This window comes from Glycine soja, chromosome 2 (genome assembly GCF_004193775.1).
Source record: "Glycine soja cultivar W05 chromosome 2, ASM419377v2, whole genome shotgun sequence".
NCBI lineage: Eukaryota > Viridiplantae > Streptophyta > Magnoliopsida > Fabales > Fabaceae > Glycine > Glycine soja.
In genome coordinates, this window is record NC_041003.1 from 6041439 (window position 1) to 6062894 (window position 21456).

A 21456-nucleotide genomic window follows, 5' to 3' on the forward strand; every position below is an offset into this window, starting at 1 on the left:
TTAATTATAATAAATGTCATATATTAAAAATATTTAGTTACTGTAAATTTTAATTATATAAAAAGAGTTTAACTTTTATATAATTTCAGCATAAAATTAAAAGTTTTAACTTCAACCAACATTCACGAGAGACACTGGTTTAAGTTTTGATAGTTTAATTATAGTCCAACCGATATTAATAAAATAGTTAGATAAACAAAATATCACCACTTTGTATCACTAAAAACTAAAATAAAAATAATTTAAAAAATTAAATTAAAATCATTTTATACCTATTTGTAATATTTATTAAAAATAAAAAAATAAATAAAAATAATTTTTATTTTAAAATATTTTAGATTGAATTTAAAATTATTTTTAAGAAAAGTTTGTTTAAAATTATTTTTTCATCCATTTTTTTATGAGAAAAGATTATATACAGTTTAAAAAGTTTTACACCATCACCTAATCACAATTTATTATATATGATATAATTATTTTAAAATAATTCAAATGATAATTTATGATTGAATAATTTTACAGGGTAAGTATATACTCAGTAAATCTTTTTTTTTTATTATTGATTTTCACTTATTAAAGATCGGTTTTATAACTTTTATTGATCTCACTGTTTTTTATTTTTTTAGATTTAATGAACTCATTATTTGACTGGCTCCTTATTAGATGGATTCTAATTTTCAAAGTTATCTTATCAATCATTCAAAAATTATTATAGTTGATACGACTAATAAAATCAAGAAACTTGAGATATGAAAATCAATACGGGTATCTAATATAAGTAATACAGTTTTTTTTAATCTTAAATAAGATTATTTTTAAAATACCTTTTATTTAATATACTTATTATTTTTAATGTTTGTTATCAAATTCTAATAAATGATAGTTTAAAAAATAACACAATTTATAATAAAGCTTACTTTTTAAATAATAATAATAAGCGCAAAGTATTTTTTTTCTATAATCAAGGGATGAATTATTTATGTGTAAAACGAAATATTTAATCTACTTTCACACAAGTACAACTGCTTCTGTTTTGTTTTTGTTTTTGTTTTATGAAACTGATAAACATAATCTTTCTTCGCCTATTGTGGCACTTTTATTGCTCGCTCACTCTATCTCCATCCAGAACACAATCTTCTTCTGACTCACCCTTTTGGTTTGTTTTCTTTCAAGAGATCCAAAAGTAAAAGAAAAGAAAAAAAGGAGAAACTTTTTTCGGTTTCAGTGTTGTGAGATCCAAAACCAGAAAAAGAAGATGGTTAGTGCAATAAAAGCAGCCATTGGAGATTTGGTGTTGACTTTCCTGTGGGTCTTCTTCTCTTCCATGTTGGGACTGGCCACCAACACCATAACAACAGCGCTCGATCTTCATCACGTTTCTTACAACGGTTTTGATTACCCTTCCGCTGTGATCATCACTTCGCTCATCTTTATCCTCGTTACCATCTTCACCTTCGTTGGCAATGCCTTGGGTGGCGCCAGCTTCAACCCCACCGCCAATGCTTCGTCCTACGCTGCCGGGCTCGGCTCCGACTCCCTCTTCTCAATGGCTCTCCGGTTCCCTGCTCAGGTTCGTCCGTTCGTTATGTTCGAAGGTTTTAAATTTCGGTCGCTGCCTCCGTCTCTATTAGAGACCGAAACTTTGGTCTCTGTATCGAGGCTTTTCGGGAGTCATTTGCGACCACGTTGGCTGCATTTGTCAGCATTTTTTTTGCTGTCGCGGTTTGGTAGTTGTGTTCAAGGTTTTAAACTACGGTCGCTGTCATGGTTTCTATCCATGGCGTTGCGGAAAAAGGTTTTAAAAAACGGTCCACCATTGTAATTTTGGTTGCAGTGTCGAGGTTTTTCGAGTGATTGTGATTGCATTAGCTGCATTTGTTCGCAATATCCTGCAACATCAAGGATTGTTGTTACTGCAACTGTGACTGAAATTTTGAATTTTGGGCAAGACTTTGTGGACCAAGGTTTTTAAATTGCAGTCTCGGTCTCAGTTTTGTCGCATTCCTTGATTTTGTAGGAAATTGCAACAAACTAATGTGGTGAATCGGCCACGATTGTGGTCACATTGCTGGAGACCTTAACAAACCTTGACGTTGCAACTGAAATTGCAGACGTGGACTGTTTTTAAAAACTTGTTGCGGATAAATGTGGCCATAATTGACCCTAAAAACCTTGATTTTACTACCAAAATCATGTTTGCAGGCTGAATTGTTAGACCTTGGTTATGTTATGGTTCCTTTTGTTTGAGCATTTTTGGAGATATTTTGAATTCAGTTGAATTAATGAGTGGTGGTGGTGTTACACAGGCACTGGGTTCAGTAGGTGGTGTTCTGGCGGTTATGGAGGTTATGCCACCAAAATACAGGCACTTGATTGGAGGGCCTTCTTTAAAGGTTAGCTTGCATACTGGAGCTATAGCAGAGGGGGTTCTGACATTTGTAATCACCTTTGTTGTTCTACTCATCATGATCAGGGGTCCTCGTAGTGAGGCGGTGAAGACTTGGTTGATGGCAATCTCAACTGTGGTTTTGATCACTGCTGGTTCTGCTTACACAGGACCAGCAATGAATCCTGCCTTTGTGAGTGATTACTCTATACATCTCAATTAATATATTTATTGGTGTTTAATTGTGTTTTATCTTTCTGCTTTGCTCTATATCTAAAATCGTATAATTCAGCATGCTTTCAAATTGGTGTACATCCTTTCTGATCTATCCTGTCACTACTCCACTGCCAAACACCCAGAAATTCAGAGTTCTACTTTAATTTGATGGTTTTTCCCTCAAACTGTTTCCAATGCTGTGTCAACCCTCTTGCATCTTCTGGTATTTTAGCTCCCTTCCACTTTAATATTTTATTTCCTTCCTATAAGTTGGTCTTCTTCTATCTGTGTTCTTCATTTTGATCACCTCTTTCTCCATCTTAGCTTCTATTGTGCCTTTTATCAGCATGTTTCAGACAATTTTTCAGTTTCCATGTCTCACTCCTCCATCCATTAGTCTTTGGTCGTGTTCTTTGGTTTCACAGGCTCAAATTATATAGCTTGATTTCTTTTATTTAAAAGAATTATTTGTAGCAAGCCTAAAATCTTGACGGGAAGTGTTAGAATTAGTTTTCCTATTTCCTCTATCTTATCATGATTTATTTCTATAATTAGTTAAGATTATGATTTATGAGCACATCAACACATGCAATGCATCTCAATTAATATCAATTAGTGTTTCATTTCTTTTATCTCTCTTCCTCCCTTAACACCTAAAATCATATAATTTCAACAATTACTTTGTTGCCTTTGCCGTTTATTATCATTGATTTCCTTGTCTTAATTATATGTGTTGCGTGCACCAGTTTTAGCACACCATATCATCTAATCTTTGAAGGAAGCCTGATTTCTCTTCTTTCTTTTATTCCTTTTTTAGTAGATTATGATTATGATATGCACCTCAAGTTTGAAATTTTGTGTTGTCAAATCTTTTTCAGAAAAGTGGGATTTCTGGAATTTAACTTTTACCTTTTGTTGTGGTATAATGCTATTATGAGGTATGGTGTGTGCATTCATGCTGGAAGATTGTGTGCATAGTTTGTAGTTCCTTTTCTTTTGGTTACTATCTGCAGATACAGATTTTTCCACTGAGATTTTATACCCTCTGATATGATTTTTTTTCCTGGCTCTCCTGTGTGACAATACTTTTTAGTATTTTTCACATTTTGTACTGTATTTTTCATGATAATTGTTATTGGACATCTTAACAATTCTCATATTTTGCCAAAGTTGGCTTTGAATCTTGAACAATGGAAATGCCATCCTTTTATCTATATGTTAAGGCATACAAAATAAGGGGAATACTTATATAAGTTATTTGAAATTGATAGTACCAAGATCAGTTGTAGCTGTTGTGTTTCTACTTATAAAGTAAAGTAACTATTGTCATTATCTTCATGTCTCTTTATTCATCATTAAAATCACTCCATTTAACCTCATGTGTCGCCTCTTTTATTCTTCCTCTGCTGTATTATTGTTTTCATCTAATTGACTTGTATGCCAAGCTGCATCTTGTTTCTGCTCATAAAATTATCAATGTATAAACTTGTTCCAATGCAAAACTATAATACATTTGTGAATATTAAGTGCCAGTGTGCCACAAAACTTTATGTTTGGGAAATTTCATGGTTGATTTCAATTTCATATTAAATTTGACAAGTAAGAACTGTAGAAGGGGTGTCATAGAGTATTCATGTTAAATAAATGTCTGATGTCTGTCCTCTTTGTGTGAAAGCTGCTTTTGAGAAATTTTACAGAAAACCTACTAAATTTATAGGAAATATCTTCCTTTGTCACTTTGCCATAACTATCCCTCCCTTGCCTATGAGTTTTAAGGTATGGAGATTCAGGATTTACAATTGTACATGAGTTAACATTAAGGATAGATAATTTTGGGATCAGGTATCTCTTAGGGATGAAAAGAGAGGAAAGTTGAGTACTTCGAAGTTTGAACTTATTTGGAGTTGCTATGTGATGATTAGTTTAAAGTTTAGTGACTGTAGTTCCATTTTTCATTTTATTTTCTTGTATATTTGTCTGACCTTAATGCACCAGTGCCTTTGGCTCTAAGGGCACTCCTCCTCCATTTTAGTTTGGTTTTGGTTGTACTTTTTCTGTTTTTCATCCATTAAAGTTTGGTACTTACAGCAATTTCTCTTCCTCTTCAACCTCTTTTATTGATATATATGAATATAATGCCATGGATTTGAAATCTACCGGCCATTTCACTCCTAAAATAGTTATAAATTCATATATACTGTCGATGATAGCATTATGAAGTATGAAGTGCCAACCTTTCCATTCTATCCTTCCATGTTGTTTTTGATAATCCTGAATCTTTCTGACCATTTTTTTCTTTTTGTAACATAAGATGTTAATGTAATGTTGTGAGTCATATATGCATAATGAATAACTCAATGATTGGTATTATTTTCAGGCATTTGGTTGGGCATACTTTGAAAACTGGCACAACACATGGGACCAATTCTATGTATACTGGATTTGCCCCTTCTTTGGAGCAATACTAGCTGCATGGCTGTTCCGAATTGTCATTCCTCCAGCCCCAAGAGTGGTAAAGCAGAAGAAAGCCTGAAGAGACATGGTAGATATGGTTCCTGTGCTGCTGTTAAGCACCAATGCTAGTACATTAATGACTCTTTTTCTGTTTTTATCTTCTTTATTTTTTGCTTAGACCCTTTTATATTTATTGTTTTTTTTTTAAATCATCTCCTGTTCATTCCCCTCTATTCTGCTGTTGTTTTAGACTCTATCTTTCAGCTGACAGTAGAACAATACTTTTATCAGTTTTATGAATAATATAAATTTTAAACATGTTTCACGTAATTTGTAAAAAAAAAAAAAAATCTATTTAGCTACGAGGTAAATAAAATTATTCATCATAAAAAGATTGAAGAGACTTGGAGAAAGAATACTTGTAAATTTTATCAATTATGATTGATCCTTCAATTATCAACAGTAAATGCAAGGGAAAGCCAAGGAGCAAAATTTTGGTAAAATAAAAACAATATATTTGCATATTCAAGATGGTCACGAATTGGAGTTTTACAATATCTTTTGAAGAGATGAACTATCTCCCCTTCCATTCTCCATTCTCTAGTTTGTTTTTTTCTGAAAATTTGTTTCCGGCCTCTCCTCTGCAAACAATATGAGCAAGAGGTGTATATATGAAGAACGGAAGCATAAGTTTGAATTGAGGGTATTTTTGGAAAAAAGAGAAGTATATATATGTATCTATAATATCAATTTCTAACATCTGATGCACAATGACAAATATCGCATTCAGTAAATTTCTTCTACTAGTTAAATTGCCCAACTTGTTTATGAGTGAACATTGTCATAGGATTTTGGGTGTTATGATTTTCATGCGACTTTTGTTTTCGCATTTGGATATCTATCTACAAGGGACTGAATTCGAATTTGGTGTTCATGAATATTCTATATAAATATAAATAACATGATGATAAAAAAATTGAATTAAATATGTTTTTAATCTTTTAAATTTAGATAATTATTTTTTTTAGTCTTCAAAAAAATATTTTTAGTCACTCAAATTTTCCAAAAAATACTTCTAGTCTCTTTTTATTCATTATGTTCATAGTTTCACAATTTGGGATTTTTTTTTTTAATTTTAACCACCAAAATTTATTTTTTTAATTTAATTTTAAAAAAATATTTTCTAGTAATTTTAAACCACAAAAACATTTTACTCGTATGGTTTATTGATCATTTTTTTTATTTCATATTCCGGCAATTTTAAAGAAAAAAAAACATGGATGTGGAATTATCATGTTTTTTTATATATCATGATGATTTTAAACCGTTATAAATCATTTTTAAAAAATTAAATTAAAAAAACATTTCTAATGATAAAAAAAAACACTTTAAATTATGATATCAATAACACAAAAAATGAGAAAGATTAAAAATAACTTTTAAAAAATTTGAGAGAATAACAAAAGTAGAATTTTTTTAAGGACTAAAAATAATAATTATCCAAATTTAAATAACTAAAAACATATTAAACTTAAATTTTTTTAACAGTGAATCTATTTGCTTATCTATTTCCTCATTTCTAAACTTTTTTTAAAACATTTAATTAGTTTTCTAAATTATTTGATTTTTTTTTAATTAGGACCTTAAATTTAAAAAATATAATTGAGTACAGTTTATCATTATCAATTAGAATTTTTTTTTATCTATTTATCCATTTCCAAATTATTTCAACTTTTTTTAATTAGATCCCTAAATTATTTGAAAATTTTAAATTAGGTCCTTAAACTAAGAAAAATATAAGGGTTAAATATATTTTTAAGAATTTGAATTTAGTCATTTGAAAAAAAAACTTTGTATTTGTCCCCAAAGTTTTAAAAATACCAAATTTTAGTCATTTTCTTGACTTTGTGTATTGCTATAGTTAAATGTCACACCACGTAATCATTCAAGTCAGCGATTGTGAAGTGATTTAAAATGTCATCTAAGAGCATCTCAACAGTGATTTTTGGAAGGAAATCTTAACTTCAAGATCTGATATTCTTAGAATTCACTATTGGAGTTAAGAATCACCAAGATTCGCACTGTTTCCCAAAAAAGTAATTTTTTTCTCTCTTTCCCTAGCAGAGACCCGCAAGAAGAAACTACCACAAAGGGGAAAATTTCATAGGAAAGGGAGGAGAGGAGATGAACAACATAACCTAGTAAAAATGAAATAAAAAATTAAAAAAACGTAAATATGGGTTGATGAGCAACAAATATATCTCTTACATGTTGTTGATGAGAAGGAAGATGGTGGTTGCAAAGGTTTGTCACAGGACAGAGGGTGGGGTTGGCGGCGAAGGGAGGTGAGGGTGGGGGTTAACGGTTCGCGGAGAGGAAAGAGAGGTTGTGTAGCGCGACAGAGGGTGGCATGCTCAAGTGTGAAGGAGAAGTGGTGTGAGGGGCACGGCTTAGAGAAGGAAAATGGGAAGAAAGATAGGGCTTGGGCATGCCCATTGCACATCATTTTTTTTTTGTTAAAAATGATCATTGCACATCTTTTTTTAAAATGACCATGTCCTACCCTTTTTTTCTTCAAAAGATCATTCCCTACTAGTACCTATAAAAATTTACCATTGCATTTAATTTTGTTTAAAAAATATTATAAAATTAAACTTTTCATCTCCTATAAATTAAGTCATTGGTCCCAATTTATTTCACACCAATTTTCATTCTCATTCTTTATTACGGTCCAAATCAATTTAATTGACAAGTTTATATGAATTTATTGTAAAATCATTAACAACCTCTTTCCAACCAAAATTCTAACATCCTCTTCCGTTTTGGTATCAATAATGATAAAATTTAATTTTTATTATTCAATGTCAATGTTTTTTTATCAATGATATGTATTTCAATTATATATATTATCTTGTTGAATAAATACTTTAATTATTAATAAATTTTCTTTTTATGTAATTAAAAATAATATGATTAATTATTTTAAAATAAATATTAAAAGATAGATCCTTCGTAAAACCTAACAAAATGATTTAAGATCTCACAGTAAGATTTACGGTTGGAATAAAAAATGAGAAAGATTTTGAGAGTAATGAGATACTATAAAATCAAAAAAAAAAAAACTAAAATCTCATTTTGGGAATTATTATTGAAAATGCTCTAAGTTGTAACTAATAAAAAATTAAATACAAAATAAAATTAACTAATTAAAAAAGAATTAGAAAACAAGTAATAAAAATAGAAGTTTGGAAAAGGAAATGTTCCTATGATGAATCTGTTCCGTTCAGGTTCTATAGAACTAGTTCAAGTTCAACTTAACATTGCCATTGAATTCACTCGGAGCATTGTCTCCTGTCTCCTAACAAAGTTAAAAAAGAAAAACTAAAATATAGTATTTTTAAACTTCTTAGATCAAATACAAATATTTTTTTTAAAAGGATTAAAATTAAACTTGATATATTTTCAAGAGAAAAAGAGTTATAAAGTTATTATTGATAAATTTATTGACTTTTAAAATAATTTAAATAATAATCTATAATTAGACGATAGTATAAAATTATTTTAATTTTTAGGACATTAAGTTATAATTTCAAAGGAATAAAATCATATTTAATCCAAAATATAATTGAATTACTACAACTAGTTAAATGGTGACAAATTTTTGTATTGTTTGAAGTTGTTATAAACTAATTCTAGAGTCTTAATTGCAATATTTTTACTACATCAAAGATTGAATGACAAAATATTTTTAGTTAAAAATATTGAGAGAAGTATAATAATTTTGAGCATCCAAAACGGTTATCGGTAATTCCCAGCTTCACAAAATACTGTTACAACCATTCTGGCGTAGAATCCGGTTCCAGACAAACACACACTCCCACATCCAAATCCAAATAGAAAACACAAACACACTCTCACTTTTTCTCATTCACACCGACACACGCATTCCCCCCATACGCCGTCGTTTTCCAAAGCTTCGCGCCTTCAAATCCAATCCACATTCCCATCAATCAGCACTGGAGTCGCTCCAAGTGCTGAAGCCTCCCTCCCCCTCCGCCGCCGGCCAGATTCGCTTCCGCTCCCCTTCCTCCGCCGAACTCCTCGCCACCGCCGAGCTGGATCTCGAAACCACCAAAATGCTGAAACGCTCCGGCCGGCCCCCGCCGCCGACGCCGGAGTCGCTCACCGACAAGATCTACCACCTCCGGGGTGCGTTTCTGATGGTGGCGGTGCCGCTCCTCCTCGTCACGCTCGTGCTCTACGCCATGCCTTCCGCCTCCTCCAGCGAGTCCGTGGAGGACTACGCCCTCACGCACCGCAAGGTCGGCAACGAACGATCCACCTCCTTCGCCGTCATCTTCGACGCCGGCAGCTCCGGTAGCCGCGTCCACGTCTTCCGCTTCGATCGGAACTTGGATCTCGTCCACATCGGGAAGGACCTCGAGCTTTTCGTTCAGGTGACTCAAAATCCATGGATTGCATTTTATTTTATTTTTATCGGCAAATATTAGTCGTCGTCATTGAAAGATTTGAACACCCTTTTATCTCCAGATTTGCATTTTATTTCCTTCGAATAATTTGCATTAATCTAATAAATGCAAACCAACAATTTAGTCCATAAAGTATTGCACTATCTCCTAAATAGATTTTAAAGTAATGGAATTATATTAATCAATAAAATATTGAATATCCATCAGAATAATTAATATATTTTACAAATAGACTAATTTGAAGGATTTTTTTAATACTTAAAAGGACTATTTGGTATGATTTTTAATACTGTACTTGGGTTAGATTTGGGGTGGAAGAAGAGAGATAGGGAAGAAGTGAAGTGAAGTAAAAATGAGATAGAAGAAAAACTGTCTCTGATTTTTAACTCATGATTTTGAGAAATTTATCTGAACAACTTTACATCAGAAAAATCTATTCTAGTCTAAACGCATCAATATTGAATTTATTTAAAATAAATCATTTATTTATGGTTAATCTATTAAATTGTTAACAACTTATACTTCACTACTTTTCCTGCCAGAAATTCGTTAACTAAGTATGTGTATGATATCTCTCTATTTGGCCCATGAGCAGTGATGAGGTATTATACTGAAATATGTGGAAATTTATGTTTGATATTTTTCTATTTTATACTGTTGTTTATGTTTAATCATGGTATAATTTGAATGTTTCAAGGATTTAGTCCTTGAATTTTTCAAAATTGAATTCTAGTTGTAAAAGAAACACATTTTCATAAACCAAAATGCTGGTTCAAATTTTTTATGTCAATTATATAAAGGTTTTAACAAATGGTTGCGAACAGCGGTTTCATTGCATTGGGAAATTGCAAACAAATGTGGCCACAATGGTTGTTGCAGAAACTCCAAAAACCTTGATGTTGAAGTCAAAACACACAGTCATGGACCTTTTTTTTAAAACCTTGATCAACGTTTTTTCTGTGGTGGTAAAATTTTTATGGTGTTGCAGATTAAACCTGGTTTGAGTGCTTATGCTCAGAATCCACGACAGGCAGCTGAATCTTTGATTTCTCTATTGGATAAAGCAGAGAGTGTTGTTCCTCGGGAATTTCGGCCAAAGACACCCGTTAGAGTTGGGGTGTGTGTTGTTTTTATTTATTTTTTGTATTCATATTCGTTTGGATATCTGAAACTATTTGTATGCTAATGCAGGCAACTGCAGGTTTGAGGGCTTTGGAAGGAGATGCTTCTGGCAGGATATTGCAAGCGGTAAACGTTGCTTGCTGCATCTTGTCTCATGTTGAATACTTCTAGCATATAGTAGCCATACTCGACATTTTAAACTTATGTTGCTTCTGTGATTTTTGAATATAAGGTCCGGGATTTGCTTAAGCAAAGAAGCACTCTAAAATCTGAGCCTGATGCGGTAACAGTGCTGGATGGAACACAAGAAGGTGCTTTTCAATGGGTATGCTTTATGAACTTATTAGTCATTATTTTTAACTTCTGAACAAATTTAGACTAGAGGAGAATTGGCAAATGACAAGCTTTTAGTGACATCGAATGGGTAGTTACAATGCATTTTCTCTAAAGAGCAATTCAATCTCTTTGATAATATATAGAGAAGCCTCACTATACAAATCATCTGCAGTCACTCACAGAGATATTAAAAGGAGAAATCTATAGTCTATATCATGAAAAGGTGGGGGAAATTTCTCAATTAGAATAAATGCTTAACTCATTGACAATTTTACTCTAAGGTTGTCTTTAAGAACTAAATTTTCCATCTAGTGGGATAATGTTTGGTTGTTGTAATGCGACATTGCTCTTTACTTTATGGAGAGTTGGATTTAATTGCTGATTTGGCCATTAGTGATATGGCAGCTAGACGTACAATGAGCATTAATTATAGTGATTATAGTACTATTTTATTGTGAAACAAACTGTTAACAACAGACATGCCTCATCAGCTAATTTTAAATGGGTTATGTGGTTGGAAATACAATTTAAAATAGTTAAAGAATGCTAATCTTTGGGACCCTGGAATGGAAAGCTTGAGTTCTAACCTGTGATTTCAAGTTCTTGATATGAAATATCAGTTCAGATACCATTTCCTAGCAACTAAAATTATACACTGCTAGAAAACATTTTGCATGATTCAAAAGTGGACTAAATTTTTTAACTTGAACTGCAAGCAAAATGGGAAATTAAGATATTGTGTACTCTCCTCTACAGTATTTTGTTAGTCTTACATTGCCTTTTGTTTTATTTTAGGTGACTATTAATTATCTACTGGGAAAATTGGGAAAAGATTTTTCAGAGACTGTTGGGGTAGTTGATCTTGGAGGTGGATCTGTTCAGATGGCATATGCCATCTCAGAGACAGATGCTGCCAAGGCTCCAAAATTATCAGTTGGAGAGGACCCATATGTCAAGGAGATGTTCCTAAGGGGAAGAAAATATTACCTCTATGTTCACAGGTTTTTCTTCTTGCTCTTGATATGCCATTCTGAGATGTTATGTTTTATGGAGCGGCCAGTTCTGTAGTCTTTACCATGATTTTCTGATAGATAGATATTATGTAATACAATTCCATCTCCATGGTCAATAGGTTTTAGCATTTTGCTTGCTTTCAGTTACTTGGGCTATGGTTTACTAGCAGCTCGTGCAAAGATTTTAGAGGTTTCGGATGATTCTGGAAACCCTTGCATCTTAAATGGCTTTAATGGTAAATATTACTTTGGCTTTCTGCATGTCTGGTTCTAATTTGATGCCAATAAGAAGTTTTATTTTAAAACATCTTCAGGATCTTACATTTATGGAGGAAAATCGGTCAAGGCTTCATCCGCCCCTTCTGGTGCAAGCTTGAATGAATGCAAAAACATAGCTTTCCAGGCTCTCAAAGTTAATGAGTCAAAATGTACACATATGAAGTGCACTTTTGGTGGGATATGGAATGGTGGGGGGGGTGATGGACAGAAAAACCTTTTTGTTGCCTCATTTTTCTTTGACCGGGCAGCTGAGGTATTTATTATTTTATTCTACCTTGGACCAAATATTAATTCCTCTATTTAATGCAACTTTGTCATACTAATCATGTTATTTATTCATAGGCTGGTTTTGCCAATCCAAATTTACCCGTTGTGAAGGTTCGTCCCGTGGATTTTGAGGCTGCAGCTAAGCAAGCTTGTAAAACAAAACTTGAAGATGCCAAATCCACTTATCAACGTGTTGAGGAAGGGAACCTTCCATATTTATGCATGGATCTCTTATACCAGTATACATTGCTTGTTGTTGGATTTGGTAGGTTTTGTACTGGTGTTGGAACAGTTACTGCGTGATAATTGATGCTTTCTGTAAAATCTTTTACTTTTTCTGGGTCAATCATTCTCCAAAATATTGAGTAATGGTATTATCTTCCAGTACTGATTGGATCATATGTTTGCAGGCCTAGATCCATGGCAACAGATTACATTAGTGAAGAAAGTTAAATATCACGATGCTTTTGTTGAAGCTGCATGGCCCCTAGGCAGCGCCATAGAAGCTGTATCATCTACATAATGACAGACACCAGTAATGATAATTACCCACCTGAAATCTTCTGGGATGAGTTTTATCACAAGTTCTTTTGAGGTGAAGTTGCCTCCATTCATAAAATGATCAGAAATTGCTATCAGGTCAAATTGGAATTAAATATGGGGATACATTTCAAGAATAACAAGAAGACAGATTCTTTATTTTCATTTGTAATTATTTTACAAAAGTATCTGATTTACAGCTTTGGAAGACTGATTCAATTCATTTTGTTCATCTATTTTTTGTAGTCTTTAGAGATGATGGACATAAGGGTGACGGGGGGGTAGTATTTTTTTTTTTTTTTTTTGTTGATTCCTGATAATAGTTAATTGAGCAAATTACAGAAATTTCCCAAAGATTTAATCATATCACGCATGCACCCCCTCCTTTTCTTCATCCTACAAAAAATCCCCTAATTTTTGCCTTGGCATCCCCTACACCCCAAATGACGTAAGCCCTGTTTAATTTACGGATCATGCTTTTTTTTTCCTAAAATACCCCCACCTCATCTTCATTAAGCCCCTTAACCAAAATCATTTTGCAGTCAATGAAAATTTCCAAGAAACTTTACCAACAATTTTGTAAGAAGCAGCATCAATTTTTTAAAAGAAATTGCTACAAGAAAATTAAAACTAGCTTCAAAATTTATATTAAATAAATGGATACATAATTCCAGAGCAATCAAGAACTCAAAAACTAGAAGCAAAGAAGACATAAATGGATACATTATTTCTTTCCCCTCCTTCAAAGGATTTTGTTTCTAAACCTCCTCTTAGATTGAAACAAACACCCTCTACTCTTATGCGACGTGGCTTTTGCTGGAACGTCGATGGCAGCAACGACTGAGTAGCATGCTTAGTGGTTCCCGACAGCGGACGTTGTTCCATAGGTTTGTTGGAAATAGAGAGAGTGCATTTTTGGATTTGACAAAAAAGATGGAAACATTAGTTAAAGGGGTTATGGGAGGGGAGGCCAAAGTAATGTGAGAAAAAGGAGAGGATGCATGTGAAATATGACTAAACCTCTAGTTAATCCCTCTTTTCCTTCTTATTTCTTGCCCAGACTTGCCATGCTCTTGAAAAAGCCTATTGGATCTTATTGAAAGATAGGTTGCCACAAAAGTTAAACTTGAAAAGTGAAAGGGACCTAAAGAAATAAGCTTGGAACTTGCAAATGTTTGGAGTAATTACTCCTTTCCGACCAAAATTATTGATGTCTAAGATTAATACACATATTTTAAGAAATATTTAATGTACTCACAAATTACATATACTTAGTCTAAAATACTCTTATTTAATGTCTATGGTGGGACTAGTTGTAGAATATATCATAATTGTCTAACTCATGTTAAATAAGGGTATATGTGAAAGAAACTAAATAACAAGACTTGAATTCTTGAAATATGTAAAATAACAATAGTTTTAGAGGGAAAAAAAAGCTAAAACATCAACATTTTTTATGTGAAGGGAATATTGTTTTCATCACTTGTCAAACTCATAATTAATTTGTTGGGACAATGCTAAGGGACTACACATATAATTACGGGTGTTTGTGACTTGATTGATTTGATACACATATAATTAGGGGTGGTTGTGACTTGATTGATTTGATTTTTTTATCGAAAAGTTATCCAATCCAAAATTAAAAAACATGCACGATTTGATTTGGTTTGGTTGTCATTTAAAATAAAATCTAAATCAAACCAAACAAATATTTTATAGTTTGGTTCAATTTGTTTTTTATTAAAATATTATTTCATTAAAATATATATATTTTTTTCATATTTTAAATACAATTACATTAAAAAAATTGTTAATAACAATCTATGAAACTTATTAATATGCTTAACCTTCTATAATAAAAATATGTAATATTTCATCTATTTTAAATCAAGTATATATTTAAAAAGTTGTTGGAAAAAAAAGTAATATATATTATATAAGTTTCATATACATAACATTATAAAATTTGAGAAAAACATCATCCAAACAAATTCAAAAAAATCAATTTGGTTTATATTCAACTTTTTTGAGCGATTTTTAATTTTTATTTTGGATCAATTTGAATTTGAACATTCGTACGTCTTACCTTAGTTATGTTTATTTTTTTTATTCCTTCAATTTCAAAATAGTTTTTAATTTTTTTTTTTTTTTTGGGAAAAGTCTTTAAAGTTATGTTATGGCACCCAAATTAAGAAATACTTAATTGATATAAATATAGACTCAAATATTCTCATTTTTTCAACTGATATGTCATAAATTATTCTACAAATTCTCATATTTTTTCAACTACTTACATTAATAAATAACAGTAAGATTTGGTTAGTATGAATTGAAGAAAACAAAAAATGTTATTTTTAATGGTTGGTGTCTCTTTTCAATGCAAATATTACTTTATTCTCTTAATCATATATAGGGGTACTGTTGGAAAAAATAACTACAAGGACTAAAATTTTGAAACATATTGTGATTGTTGGTATTTATCTGGATAATGAATATTGTGTATTATATAATGCATTTATTTGTTGATCGACTACATAATGCATATTGTGAATTGCATAAGTTCTTATCTGTTAATTGTATAATGTATACTTCATAATGCATATTAAGTTTCACATCTTCTACGTTTTTGCAACTACAGGGACTAGATTGATAAGTTTTAAACTATAGTGAATAAAATGAAAAGTAATTATAACTATAAGGATCAAAAGATATTTAAATTTAAAATAATACTAATTTTATATCCTTAATTATTATAAAAGTATACAGTAGTTTATATAAAATCTTTTACCCTCTAAGTATATGTATTATTTTCTCATAAATTTTACTGAACATATCTATTATCTAAACGAAAATTCGTGCCCCATGTGGATAAAAGAATGAAGTTACATTGCAATAGTTTAAGGCTATAGGCAGGATGCATTAATCGTTACAGCAATGGAACCTTCTCAAAGAATTATCTCACTAATTTTTTAAAAACTAATTAATATTTTTCACAATTTTGATCCAACTAAAAAACTTATATTACGTAATTATTACTCATTTGCTTGATGTAAGAGTTACGTCAGATAATTCTTTTTTTTTTTTACACAGTTTTATTGTTGTATAATACTATTATGTAATTCGAAAACAAGAAGTAAGAACACTGCTAGCTGCAAAGGTACTTTGACAAGGGATAAGTGCGATTCTTTCTTTGGATTAGGTAAGGTGCACGTGGAAAACTACATGAGTGTGGAAGGTCAAGATTTTAAGGCTGATTGGACTAACCTAATACCATGAATTTCGATTATTAATTGGAATTGGAACGGTGCCCATATATGTCCCTTGACTAGTTTGGAGCATATAATTTTCAGAATGTGATACAGTCAAACTTTCTAACAAACTCACTGTTTCATCGAAGGAATTCTTTTCATGTTGCCCGAAGTCGTGTAGAGATGGACAAGAAGAGTGAGAACGAATCAGGGTCTGAGGCATTTGAATATTTGATGTATATCCAAAATTTAAATTAAGTGTCATTTTCATATTTATTATTCGTCTATGTTTATACATCTTGGAGGAGAAGTGAAAATTGGGAAACTTTGAGCCCTTGTTTAGTATAATGGAGTAGAAAGGAATCAAATAAAATTGAGAATAAATATTTAAATTAAAATAGTATAATAAATGTGTAAGTCTCACTAATTTTAAAATTTTCTTTTTAGTTCTCTGGTGTAACTTCTAATTGAAGGGTAAGTGAGTCTAAATTTTGTACGGAAGATTAATTTTATAAAATATTTAAAAGATCAAAATTTGTGAGATATCTCAATGATTTTTTAAGGAATTAAAGGTTTTAATTATAATAGTTAAAAAAATTATTATTTATCCTATTCTTTTAAAAATTTAAGACAATTCACATTTAGAGAAATGATCAATAATGAATATGGTGTTGAGAAGATAAAAATAATTTTAATATCAATCAGGATTTCAATTATATTCTTAATTCTTGTGTTACTTTTAAAATAGACATATAAAAAGTTATTTAATATCACTCGGGACTTTATGAGTATTTAATGAATACTTGTCTTGGTTCTTGTCCGTTTAGATAATATGGATTGCAACTTTAATAGCCAGCGTGGACGCTAAGGAAAGCGACTAACAATTGATATGCAATTAAGCTTTAAGCAAATTAAATCTCATTCTCATGGTGCACAGTCCACACAAAGTTGAAACTTTAGAATGGTCGTACTTGCTAGCTCGCATATTATGAGCTCTATCCACTCCAATTCTTTTTAGATAAAGAGAATGTAGTGTAGATTTTGAGTGAAAGAGGTTTTGCTATCTTTTCCACCAAATTCATGTATCCAATTATTATTTTAACATACTATAAACTGATTTGCTAGTTGCTGTCTTCCTTTAGTAAAAACTTATTTGATATTTATTTATTCTAGCAACTACAAGTAGTAGGAATAAAAAGTACCAAAGAATTTTATAACAATTTTGATTGTGACGCATGATATTCAATCAATTGAGTTATATTCCTTATCAATTATTTATTGTAAAATATACATATATCTATAACAACTAGTAGTTTAAATATACAAGCTAACTTGTTAAATTTTGAATCAAAGATATTCAACTGGATGCTTTGACATTCCTTTCAATAATGTAAGACATGTATTTTTTATTGTTTATCTGTTGTCGTGTAGTTCTTTTTTCTTCTTTGTGAACGAAAAATTAATGTTACCGGACTACACGGGAAGAAAAACCAACAAGCTAGGGTTGTGTGTGTATCCACCAATATATAAAAATGAAACATGTAAAGTAAGGAACATATTCGGTCACAACAAATCTTCTAAATCCAATATTCTTAATTAATAGTTTTTGCATATATATAATTTTCTTACCCTTTCTTTATCTTTAGCAATAAGGTTACCCCACATCTAATATATTCTCTTTATTAAATTCTACAATATTAATTATCCAATTTAAAGTGAGGCTCTAGTACTATAATAATTCTTTTTTCTAATAAAAAGTGAGATTCTACTATTAATTTAATTAACAATATTATCCAGTTTTGTCTTTAAGATATTTATTGCCATTGTTTTATTATTTAGCACAACATTTTTTTAACTAACATGAAAATTAAACTGATGATTTTCTCACATTCCATCAAAGAGTGGGAAAGAAAAAATAGAAAAGCAAGGAAAAGAAAATATGTGGATAGTCATAGGTAATGCAATGAAAAAATAAAGAAAATAAAATAGAAAAGAATGTTAAAAATAAAAAATTATTATTTTTTAGTTTTTACAAACTCTCACAATCTTCAAAATGTGGAAGCTACCCTTAAATGAAGAGTTCAATTACCTTGCATTTCTTCTTCTTTTTTCCAATTTTATTTGAATTCTAGAATGAATTTCCCTAATTATTGAAGGAAACGCTCAGAAATATTTTTTATGCTTAAATTCTATGAAGTAATATTAAAATAATATAAAGTCTATATACAATGTAATGTGAGCATATAACTTATATCAGTGCTATTTTTTATGTGAATGAAAGCAATGGTCCTTTTAGAAATCAAAATCCAAGCATTAGGTGCTTCTTCTGACTTCACAGTTGATACAATAGTCCAATAGTGAAACAAACGTGTGCATTCAAAAATACCCAAAATAGTATATATGGAGACAGCTTAGTTCGAAAAAAGCATCTTTGAAGAATAATTATTGATTCAGTCAAAGAGTTGTGGATAACCATGACCGTTTTTTTAGAAAGACATTTTAACATAATTGCATTTTCAAAGTGTGAAATTATTTCAAATTATTTTTTCTAAGTATTTTAGGAAAATAAAAAGACATAACCTTTGTTCACTTTATATCTCCTTATATATATATACTAAAATAAACAAAAGAATATTAAGGGAGTATTATAATTATATTATATAGGTTTATTTTTTAAAAATTAATAACTTCTAATTTTTGCAACACGACAATATATTACTAATATACAGTATGATTTAATTGACAACTGCGCGTTAAACTTGTAAAAGAGAAATTATACAAGTTTGATTTTCGCAAAACACATTATTGAACATGATATTTTAAATATTAGTAAACTCTGAATGAAATATAAGTTTCATTGAAAAATAAAAAATCTTAACTACGGTTTTAACACTTTTTTAAGAATACACTATCTTAACACGAAGAGAGTAGAACCCAATAATTAACTCATTCATGCATTCAAATTTGGTCAGATGCACTTGCCACCAACCCGGCAAGTTCGGTATGTTATATTTTCTGGGAGAAAAAAAGGACATAAAACTGAGTTTCAACTTTCAATTCACTTAGTAGAAGCAATTAATGTCACCGACTGTGGATCGAGATGAACCCAGACAGTGAACAACAAAACAAGGAACACGTTCACACCATTTGTAGGAATGAGAATTAGGCGAAGCATGCATGCATGCATGCATATATGGTCTCAGAAATTTGATATGTCGTATCAGAGGTTTTAATGGAACTGTACCATTTCCACCTACGTGATGGCCCCTATAACCCAACGTGCGGACCACGAACCCAATACGTACTTGGCACATGTTGGACCCCAACGATTTCCTAAAAACTTGGCACAACACATAGAGGAGTGGTTGACTAAGGTGACTTTGAGTATGACACAACCTTCTCAACTTACTTGGAACGTGTATATATAGATTTGGGGAGATATTTTGAGGTAGTTTTACTGATCCTAGTGATAGACCCATAAATACCTCTGAGCACCACTGACTTGCTCATCAGATCTCTTTTCACATATACATTTCCACGTTAACACCAAAGATCAGAGATTTCACTTAGAAAAAAGGACTAGACAGCTCAATCGGAACTTGTCAGAAATCAACAAGAACAGAAATCAAGAGATATATAATAAATAACTTTGTTGATTTTAGCCGAAGATATGGAGGAAATTAAAAGAACTAGGGAATAAGATAGCTAATTGTTCTACAAATTAATGAGAAACTAGGTCAGGCAACCAACTCTAGGTTTAAATGCTAATTTGCATTAGATTTTATTTTACTACTCATTTATTGAATAAGTTAGAATAAGTTTTTTTTTCAGTATGTAAAAATTATTTTTTAAAATATATTGTATTATTTGTTAAGTATACGTAGAGAGTTATTTTTACTATGTCTCTCATAATTTACAAAAAAAATATAAATGCTTTTACCAAGTCATTGATTTAAAAATATATTTATTAGTTAAAAATAAGTAAGAATTTAGGTCAATTAAAAAAATTAAGCATAATAAATTGGTTTATTAAGTATATATTATTATTATTAGTTTTTTATTAAAATTTTGAAAATTACATACTTATTAATTTATTTAAAGGTTTAAGTCTATTGATTTTCTTCATATAAGTTTAAGCCAATTAATTAGCTCATTTAGAGTAAGAATTTTTACTTATTCAAAATATTTTATTATAAAATCAGCTTTTGAGATAGACTTTTGATGTCAGACTTCAAAAAAAAGTAAGGTATTGTATCACGTAAATAAACTATATTCAAATCATATATAGATTTGAAAATCCTTGCGAATTTCCATTAATTCTTAATAATTAGGCTAAAAAATATTGAGAAACATCACTTTAATTTATCCAGAAGGAGACCATGATGTGTAAGCTTTTAATTACTTGTGCATCATAATTTGAGCAATAATAAAACTTTCCTTTCTAATAATTAAGCAAAAATATTGAGCAGTCAACCAAGTAGTTTTTTTAAACCACTTGAAACTACTCATGATATTTTTGAGTTTATGGGGATATGTGGCTTTGTAATAAAGTGACAACAATTCAGTAATCACAAAATTGGATTATACTCCATTCTAGTTCCATGAATGCCATCTGGACCAATTCATTTGGTTTGATTGAAGAATATCGTTTTCGTTTAAGATTTTGATAGTATATATATATATATATATATATATATATATATATATATATATATAATATCTTCTTATTTGCATGTTCATTCTTTTTCAAGTTTTTTGCGTGATGACGATGAGTTCTGCTGCAAATATAGCCAATATTTTTGCTATGAAAACTAAAAAAAAATGCACACACTTTTTGGGCGATTAACTGGATTCATGTAATGCATCCAATTGATAATACTTGTAGGGTTCCAACCAAAAAAAAGTTGGTCAGTGGTAAAAAATTATATGGCAAAAATCTTGATCTGGTATGTTTCCATTTTCTCATTTACAACATAATAACAACTATTTTCACTGATCGAAGATAAATACTTCATGAGAAAAAAAAAAGCAATGCTTCATTAATTTTCCAAAATGACAAATAATTTTAATTTTTTGATAAAACGTCATAAAAATGAAATTGACGA

General features: G+C 30.7%; 2 protein-coding genes across 2 annotated transcripts; both read left to right on the forward strand.

Annotated features, from left to right (window-relative positions):
- Positions 1-1075: 1075 nt before the first annotated feature.
- LOC114383362 (aquaporin SIP1-2-like) lies at positions 1076-5374 on the forward strand. The gene is made up of 3 exons (XM_028343028.1): positions 1076-1570; positions 2307-2579; positions 4980-5374. The coding sequence occupies exons 1-3, from the start codon at positions 1256-1258 to the stop codon at positions 5133-5135; spliced, it is 744 nt and encodes a 247-aa protein (XP_028198829.1). The 5' UTR covers positions 1076-1255; the 3' UTR covers positions 5136-5374.
- A 3511-nt stretch (positions 5375-8885) lies between these two features.
- LOC114383371 (apyrase 1-like) lies at positions 8886-13457 on the forward strand. The gene is made up of 9 exons (XM_028343038.1): positions 8886-9513; positions 10535-10663; positions 10738-10794; positions 10901-10993; positions 11800-12005; positions 12162-12253; positions 12332-12549; positions 12639-12828; positions 12974-13457. Exons 1-9 carry the CDS (start codon positions 9193-9195, stop codon positions 13084-13086), a joined length of 1419 nt encoding a protein of 472 aa, XP_028198839.1. The 5' UTR covers positions 8886-9192; the 3' UTR covers positions 13087-13457.
- The last annotated feature ends 7999 nt before the right edge of the window (positions 13458-21456 follow it).

Bases quoted from the DNA above. Each gene is read 5' to 3' on its own strand.
- LOC114383362 (XM_028343028.1), top strand. From the start codon at position 1,256: ATGGTTAGTGCAATAAAAGCAGCCATTGGAGATTTGGTGTTGACTTTC. The intron at 1,571-2,306 runs GTTCGTCCGTTC...GGTGTTACACAG, and splicing joins CTCTCCGGTTCCCTGCTCAG to GCACTGGGTTCAGTAGGTGG. The intron at 2,580-4,979 runs GTGAGTGATTAC...TATTATTTTCAG, and splicing joins CAGCAATGAATCCTGCCTTT to GCATTTGGTTGGGCATACTT.
- LOC114383371 (XM_028343038.1), top strand. From the start codon at position 9,193: ATGCTGAAACGCTCCGGCCGGCCCCCGCCGCCGACGCCGGAGTCGCTC. The intron at 10,664-10,737 runs GTGTGTGTTGTT...ATGCTAATGCAG, and splicing joins AGACACCCGTTAGAGTTGGG to GCAACTGCAGGTTTGAGGGC. The intron at 12,254-12,331 runs GTAAATATTACT...AAACATCTTCAG, and splicing joins CATCTTAAATGGCTTTAATG to GATCTTACATTTATGGAGGA.